Source organism: Heloderma suspectum, chromosome 6 (assembly GCF_057233095.1).
Source record: "Heloderma suspectum isolate Gila_16-S chromosome 6, 16-S_ref, whole genome shotgun sequence".
NCBI classification, from domain to species: domain Eukaryota; kingdom Metazoa; phylum Chordata; class Lepidosauria; order Squamata; family Helodermatidae; genus Heloderma; species Heloderma suspectum.
The window spans coordinates 126,955,975-126,964,187 of record NC_139463.1 but is presented as its reverse complement, the minus strand read 5'-3'; the positions used below and the strand labels follow the sequence as shown (position 1 = coordinate 126,964,187).

The window sequence follows — 8,213 nt, the reverse complement described above, 5'->3', positions numbered from 1 at the left end:
GAATGTGGGGAGCTTTTACCCAGCCCCAAAAAGCATGTTCACCTTATCCCAGTTCACTCCAGCTAATCCTCACCGCTCTTTCATGGAGCGGCTGAGATACCCCGACAAAAACGTAATTACTCTGCCGCCACCCTTGTAGCTCAGGGGAAGTTTGTGCAGAATGCAGCTCTATCAAGCCCTGATGTGGAAGGCAAGAACAGCCCTGCCAGACTGGGTGGGGACCAAGGAGGGGAGCGAGTGGGAATCTGCCATTTTGAGTGCAAGAATTGTCACACTGGGGTAGGCAGTGGGAGTTCCCTTGCGGGAACAAATTAAATATGGGCCTGGGAAAAAATCTGAGACTGATAGGCCAAGCAACCCTATACAAACACCTTCCCCAATGTCCATGCTGGTGGGGGATGATAGGAGTTGTAGTCCAACACATCTGGAGAGTGCCAGGTTGGGGAAGGCTGTGTATATAACTATTATGTGTGTGTGTGGGGGGGGCAAATCCCATCTCCATTTACCTGGGAGTAATTAACTCATTTCTGAGTAGACATGTCTAGAAGTGCTCTGTTAATCGATGGGTGCTTCTTCTAAACCACAACTGCCCTTTCTACGCCTGCTTGTCTGTTTAATCCAGGAACTGTATTTCTGTATTTTTGTGGAGGAGATAAAAGAGTAGCAAGCTGCCTGGAGCGCTTAACTGTGCTCTACAACAGGGGAATGGGCAGTCTGAAGATGGCGTGACTTTTCCAACACCCAGAACATGTGAAAGGGGTCATTTGGGTCACAAAGGGGCCTGTGTACGTCTCAGCACTCAATGGCCCTCGTGTGGAAGCAATGTCAGAGAACAGGACTCTCTGCGATACTTTGGGGACAGATGGAACAGAGAGATTCCTGAAACGGCCCCTCCCTCTCTCCAACAATCAAGCTGCCGCCTTTAGCCCCTCAGCCGAAGGTTCACAGCCTCCATTTTCTACGCTTCACTCTGCAATAATCCATCTCTATGTCTTTTGCAAGGATCCTGTTCACCTAGGCTCCATTTCACACAACCAGTTTAGATACCAAAAAGTCCCCCGCAAGATTATTCACTCTATGATTCTACGCACTGCAGCGGTCTCTGCAACCCTGGGGGTAAACCAGTGTTTCCCAACCAGGAGCTCCCCAGATGTGCTAGACCATTATCCCCCAGCCAGCTCTATGGGAATTGTAGTCCAGACTGGAAGGCACCAGGTTGGAGAAGGCTGTAGGAAACCATTGCCCAACTTGGCCATGCTGGCTGGGGATGAAAGGACTTGCATTCCAACATTACATTAAGCATGCATTTTAAAAACACTGGCCACATCCTTTTTTTCACAAAAGCAGCCAAGTATGTTTGTGGGGGGGACACGACCCAGTTTCTCTGCTCCAATCCTGGTTTGGAAGTATAAAACTTGATGAAGGGACTTGCAACTGGAGTTAGTTCTGAATGCTGACAATCTGGCATCTGTACAAATCCATTTTTCAGTCAATGTAGCATTCTGTCGATTAAGAGACAAACTTTTAGTCCTGGAAACCCTTAGCACGTTTTACCTTCAACCCCCATAAGGACAGCAACAGTAACGACAAAAGGAGGTTATCCCAGATGAGTCCAAAAAAGTAATATTTCTAGGAATAACAAGTCAGGTATATTATATATTATATATAATATATATATATATATATTATATATTATTATATATATACAAGTCAGGTAGATATTATATATGTGTGCACCAAGGGTTGAAATAACATTGTCATCAGATGGCATAAAAGTGCAAACAGTCCCAAAGAATTGGCTCCCGAAATAAAGCCCCATGGGTGAAGACTGCTGAAATATAGAAGCAGACCAGCCTTTCTGAACCAGGTGCCCAGGAGGTGTGGACTACAACCCCCATCATCCGAGCCTGAATGATGGGGGTTGTAGTCTAACACATCTGGAGAGCATGGAAAGTCCACAAAAGGTCAGTGCATAATCTCGGGGGGGGGGGGAACCAGAGTGGCTAATGGGTGGCTGGTCCCTAACCCTATTTCAACCCTACATTTAGAATAGGGGAGCCTTACCCAACCTGGTGCCCTCCAGATGTGTTGGACTGCATCTCCCATAATTCCCAGCCAGCATGGAGGACACCAGGATGGAGGTCACCAGGATCTGGAGGACACCAGGATGGAGAAGGCTGGAATAAGAACATAAGAAAAGCCATGCTGGATCAGGCCAAGCGTCCATCTAGTCCAGCATTAGTGGTGGTGGTAGGCAGTTTCTCTCTGAAATGAATCTTCTATGCCTTCTTTACACGTGACGCCATGTCAGCATGGACATTGGTGGCTTAGAGATGGTGGTAGCCACCTCGGCCTATGTGTTGGCCCGTGGAGATGGTGACCTTTTCTCAGGGAGGGACAAGAAGATACGGGCAAAACTGAAGCTGCCACACATCACCCAGTGTGAGCACCTCAAGGACTCTTTGAACCTGGACTTCAACTTCATCTGCGTGAGGCAGCCCATCGGAAAGAGGATCTTCCAGCAGTTCCTGGAGGAGATGGCTGAGTTCAAGGCGGCGGGCGGACTGTGGAAGAGCATAGAGGACTACAACACGTCAGAGGAGGCTGACCGACCCCAGCAGGCCCCCCAAAGTATCAACAAGTACTTTGACTCAGCCTCCAAGGAGTTCTGCTCTTTCCTCTAGGAGAAGGCCATCATGAGAGTGAAGGAAGATGCCAAGCACGGACATGGAGACCTCTTCAAGGAATCTGAGCAGCACCTGCTGAAGTACCTGAAAGACAACGCCCTCAGCAAGTACAAAGAGAGCCTCCATTTCTACCACTTCCTCCAGTTCAAGTGGTTGGAGGCCCAGAGTGTGACGGATGAGTGGTTCATGGACTTCCGGGTGCTGGGGAAAGGGGGGTTTGGGGAGGTGCATGCCTGCCAGATGAAGGCCACTGGCAAGATGTACACCAGCAAACACCTCAACAAGAAACGGCTCAAAAAACGCCAAGGATATGAGGTGAGGTGATGGCTGCAGCTGCTGCGTATACTTCATTATTTATTATTGCATAGATTTGCATCCTGCATTCTGGTGTGTGAGCTAGCCACGGAAAGGGCCGCAAGTAACACAGTGGAAACCGTTGGCCCCTGGATGGCGTGCTCACTCAGCCCCCCCAACCCCGGCATCTGAGTTTTCCATCAGGCATTATCAACAGGTTTCCAAACCTTTCTTTTTGCAGCCAAAAGGTCTAGCAACTTGTGTGCTCGTGTTTAAAACGGGAGCCAAATCCCACCCCTCCTACCAGATTCCCAGCTTGCACAGTGCCATTGTGGAGATGGGGGGTCCACGCTCAGCCTTGAGAGTGCATTGGGGCTGAGCCGCCCATGGGCAGCAGTCTCAGGTGGACCGGCACCCGTGACACAACACAGCCCACAGTCAGAACTGAAGGACAAGACGGGATTACAGGGCAGATGGAGACGCAAGCCAGAACCAGGAGAGCAAGTCAGGACGCAGGACTGCGGAGTAAGCCAGAGGCCAGGATGAAAGAATATAAGACCACAGCAGCACTCAGGAAGACCTTGTTGCTCAAGCAAGGCTTAAATGGGACAGGAAGTCCTCTTATACTCCTTCCTGTCCAGGAGCATCCAGTGACCCGACTGGGTGGCTAAAGTCAGTTGAGGGCCTGAGGGTAGTCAGTTTCCTTCACCAGCTTTCTGGACGGGTTGGACTACAACCCCCAGCACCCCAGCCATGGTGGCTGGGGATGATGGGTGTTGTAGCCCAACCCATCTGGTGGGCGCTAGGTTAGCTAGGCAGATACTGCAAGAGGCAGTTCAGTGGCTAATTACAAGTACGCCAAAAGACCCCAGCAGCTCTTGACAGAGAGGTTGGGAGGCGGGTTTCGGCAGGAAGAAAGAAGTTGAAGAGGACCTTAATTCACTTTAGCTCCACTTCTGTTCCACACACTAAGTAGAGTTGAAGCTTCTGGTCCTTTTATGAATAAGTCTGGGTGCATGGACAAAAGTGAGCTTCCCACCCATTTGAGTTAGGGTCACCAGATGTAACAGAGTACAGGGGCCCTGGGCCTACTGTGGACATTATCCAGAAAGAATGGCCATGCTGGCTGGAGATGAGGGGCATTGTAGTCCAAAATTTTCAGAGGGTGCCAGGCTGGGGAAGGCTAGTATAAATGGATGAGAACACATCCTTTTTACCGTTTCTCTGCTCCCATGTTCAGTTATTTTTCCGATTATTTGAAGGATTGCCTCACAAAGTTGTTTGGCCTACATGTGCAACTCTCAGGGTGGAAACTGAGCCCATAGAGCCCCAGAGCAGTTCTGATTCTGAGGAAGAACAGCAATCTGTGGGAGAGGAGCTCGCTCATCTCTCACAAGTACAGCAGCTGGCAGAGATTCCTCCTGCCAGCATTCCTGGGAGAGATAGTGACCCTGGCAGCGAGAGAGCGCTGGAGGGGGGCTTGCTGGACGCTCGGCGCAGATGCAGGGAGCGGCGACAGATGGAGGGCGCTGAAAGGAGGCGTAGTGCTCGCTTGGCGCGCAAACAATGGTTGCGTCCTGAGGACCCAAGGGAAAGAGGGAGGATCTCTCCCTATCCCGTAAGTTCAGTGTCTGCAAGTGATTCTCCTTCAAAGGGGGACCAACTGCCTTATCTGGAGCTTAGGCTGCTCTGCATTTTTTCCCCAGTGCTGTTCCTTGCTTTGTCGCTAGTGATTAGTATTCTGAAAGAGTCATAAAGTAATAAAGGAATAAAGTCTCGGAAAGAATTCCTCGTCGTCTGTGTCCTGAGTTGGCTATTGGTGGGGACTGCAAGAGGCAGCTAGGGCGCTCCTGACAGCTTGGTCCCCATTCCTCTTTTTTTTTCTCTCTCTGCTCCTACTGCCTCTGGAGGCTGCCATGGACTCGGCAGTACAAGCTCTCGCCCAAGAGAATCAGGTTCTTCGTGATCAAGTGGCTCAGATGACGACTGCCATACAGAGTCTGCAAGCTGCGGTTCAACCCCCACCACCTCCGATTCCCCCCTGCCGCAAGTGCCCGGTAGCTCTGCCAGAGACGTTTTCTGGTGAGAAAGGCCTTTTTCAGATTTTCCAGGCCCAATCGGAGCTGTACATGTGCCTACGACCTGAGGATTTCCTGACAAAACAAGTTCATGTGGGCTTCATCATTAACCTACTTTTTTTTTCGGTGACCCCCTGTGCACACAGACAGCTTCTTGGGAGATTCGCCGCCTCAGGCAGGGCAAGGACTCAGTTTCCAGCTACGCGACAACTTTTCACTTGCTGATGCAGGATTTACAGTGGAATGATGCTGCACTGGTGGCTCAGTTTTTGGATGGTTTGAATGACGAGCTCTTGGATGAGTTGGCACTCACGCCTAGCCCGTCTACTTTGGAGGACCTCATCCAGACCTGCCTCCAGATAGATAGTCGGCTGGAGGGGCGCCGGCAGACCTGGCGGGGCGCCGGGGCCAAGATTTCCCTCCTCCCATTCCCCCACATTTCCTGCCCCCTCCCCCACCCCCTGCCCCTGTGGTGGGGGTGGAGGAGACCCCGATGCAGCTGGGAGCTACCCAAGCCCCGCTGCTGCCGGAAGAACTAGAGCGGCGGCGCACGGAGTGCCGATGCTTTCGGTGTGGAAAGCTGGGACATTTCGCCAAAACCTGCCACGCTAGACCCACAGCCCCACTGCCTCCCCCTCCTCTTCTTCTTCCTCCTCCTCCTCCTCATCCCCAGGCCTCACTAGGCTGCTCCCTGAGCCTGTTGGGGGTCTCCAGTGTGGGGGTCGGTTCCCCACCTGGTGGGTGCCTTCCGCAACCCCCCCACCTGCAATTGCATGTTCACCTCCACTCCTCCCAGTGGGGTGGGGTGGAGGACCTAGCTTTAGTGGACTCTGGGGCTACAACCAGTTTCATGGATGAAACGTTTGCTCTCTTCCACAAGATTCCTACCCTGCCTCTTCCTGCCCCCTTGGCAGTGGAGACCATTGATGGGCATCCTCTTTCTTTGGGGACGGTGACCCGGATTACAGCTCTGCTCACTCTGCACACCCAGTCCCACGTTGAGCAGATTCAGTTTCACTTGGCCAAGGTTCCCCAATACCCAATCGTGCTGGGTGTTTCCTGGCTCTCTAAGCATAATCCTCAGATTTCTTGGGGGCTTCAGCAAGTGGAGTTTGCGTCTCCCTACTGCCAGGAGCATTGCCTCCCGACCAGGCGCCAGTCGCAGCCCAGGCCTTAACCCTTTTCTCCCCCTCCTCATCTGCTTCTGGCAGTTCTTCAGCTACCATGATCCTCCCAGAGAAGTATGCGGCTTTTCGGGATGTTTTCGACAAGGAGGAGGCCGACCAGCTCCCCCCCACCACCGCCCTTTTGACTGTGCCATTAACCTCATTCCTGGGGCGACCATCCCCGCCGGCCGGCTGTATTCGATGTCGGAGCCGGAACTTCGAGCTCTGTGGGAGTTTTTGGACACAAACCTCAGACGTGGCTTCATTCGCCCCTCCTCCTCCCCCACCTGCGTCCCTACCATGTTTGTGCGTAAAAAATCGGGAGAACTCTACCCCGTGCATGATTTCAGAGCATTGAATTCAGTCTTGATCCCCGACAAGTACCCCCTCCCCCTCATACCAGAGATGCTGGAGCGCCTGGGGCGAACCAAGATTTTCACAAAGTTGGACCTGAGTGGCGCCTACAATCTGATTCGCATCCGGGAGGGGGATGAGTGGAAGACCTGTTTCGGCACCCGGTATGGAGCGTATAAATATCTAGTGATGCCATTTGGGCTCGCCTGCGCCCCCCTCCCCACGTTTCCACGTTTTATGAATGCCATCTTCCGGCACTATTTGGACACTTTCCGCATTGTGTATCTCGATGATTTACTTATATTTTCTGAGGACCCCCACGCCCATCAGCACCATGTCTCTGCTGTCCTCCAGCGCCTCCATGAGCACCATCTTTATGCCAAGCTGGAGAAATGTGCGTTTGACCTAACCTCTTTGGACTATCTTGGCTACATTATCTCAGCTGACGGTATCAGGATGGATCCTGCAAAGGTCCAGGCTGTCATCTCTTGGCAGGCTCCATCCACCAAGAAGGACTTGCAACGTTTTCTAGGGTTTGCTAATTTTACAGAAAGTTCCTGCCCAGCTTTGCTCGGCTGACATCTCCTCTCACGGACCTCCTTAAGGGCAGGAAATCTGCTTTTTACTGGACGGCATCTGCCCAACAGGCTTTCGAGGAACTTAAGAAGCTTTTTAGTTCTGAGCCGATCCTGTTACATCCCAACCCGAGGAAGCCTTTTGTAGTGCAAACTGATGCCTCTGACTTTGCAGTGGGGGCGGTGCTTTTTCAGCCAGATCGGGCAGGTGGTGGGTTGCAACCCTGCGCCTACCACTCCAGGAAGCTGAACATGTCTGAGAGGAATTATACCATCTCGGAGAAGGAACTGTTGGCCATCAAGTCCGCTTTGGAGACCTGGCGTCATCTTCTGGAGGGGGCACGGCACCCAGTCGAAGTTAGAACCAACCATCACAACCTGGAACATCTTCAGACAGCCTGTGCTTTAAACCAGTGGCAGATTAGGTGGTCGCTTCCCCCCCGCCCCGTTCCACCTTAAGATTTGCCATGTGAAGGCCTCTGACAACCTACAAGCAGATGCTCTTTCTCGTAAGCCGGACCTCCAGCCAGGGGGGTGAGGGAAATCCCGCCCCTCTCTGATTCTTGCCCCCCAGAGCGTGGTGGCAGCTGTGATGCCTCACTCTTGGGAGGAACTTATTCACTCTGAATAGGCTCAGGATGCTTTTGTCCGCACAAAAGTGGAGGAATTGGGGCTAGTCTCTGGCCTCCCCCACTCTACCACCTTCTCTTTGTGAGGTGGCCTGCTTTACCATTCCAGCTGGGTCTATGTGCCTTCTAGACCCCACCGCAAGAAGGTCCTCCATCAGTGCCACAACTCCCCCACCGCTGGGCATTTTGGCTTCGCCAAGACCCTGCATGGAGTGATGCGGGATTTTTGGTGGCCTCATGTGTGTCGGGACGTCAAGACCTATGTCGCCTCCTGCCCAACCTGCCAGCAGGCGAAGGCCCCCTCAGGAAAGCCCACAGGCTTGTTTCACCCCCTGCCTACCCCCTCAGGACCTTGGAAACTGCTCTCCCTTGACTTCATCACTGACTTGCCATGCTCACACGGTAAGACCACTATTCTGATGGTGGTGGA

At 52.4% G+C, this 8,213-nt stretch overlaps 1 protein-coding gene across 1 annotated transcript in view; it reads left to right on the top strand.

Annotated features, from left to right (window-relative positions):
- The first annotated feature begins 2,312 nt into the window (after positions 1-2,312).
- Positions 2,313-8,213, top strand: part of GRK1 (G protein-coupled receptor kinase 1) — a 30,494-nt gene continuing 24,593 nt past the window's right edge. The window contains 1 exon segment of the mRNA XM_084806805.1: positions 2,313-3,002. Coding sequence (XP_084662931.1) covers positions 2,313-3,002 — 690 coding nt within the window.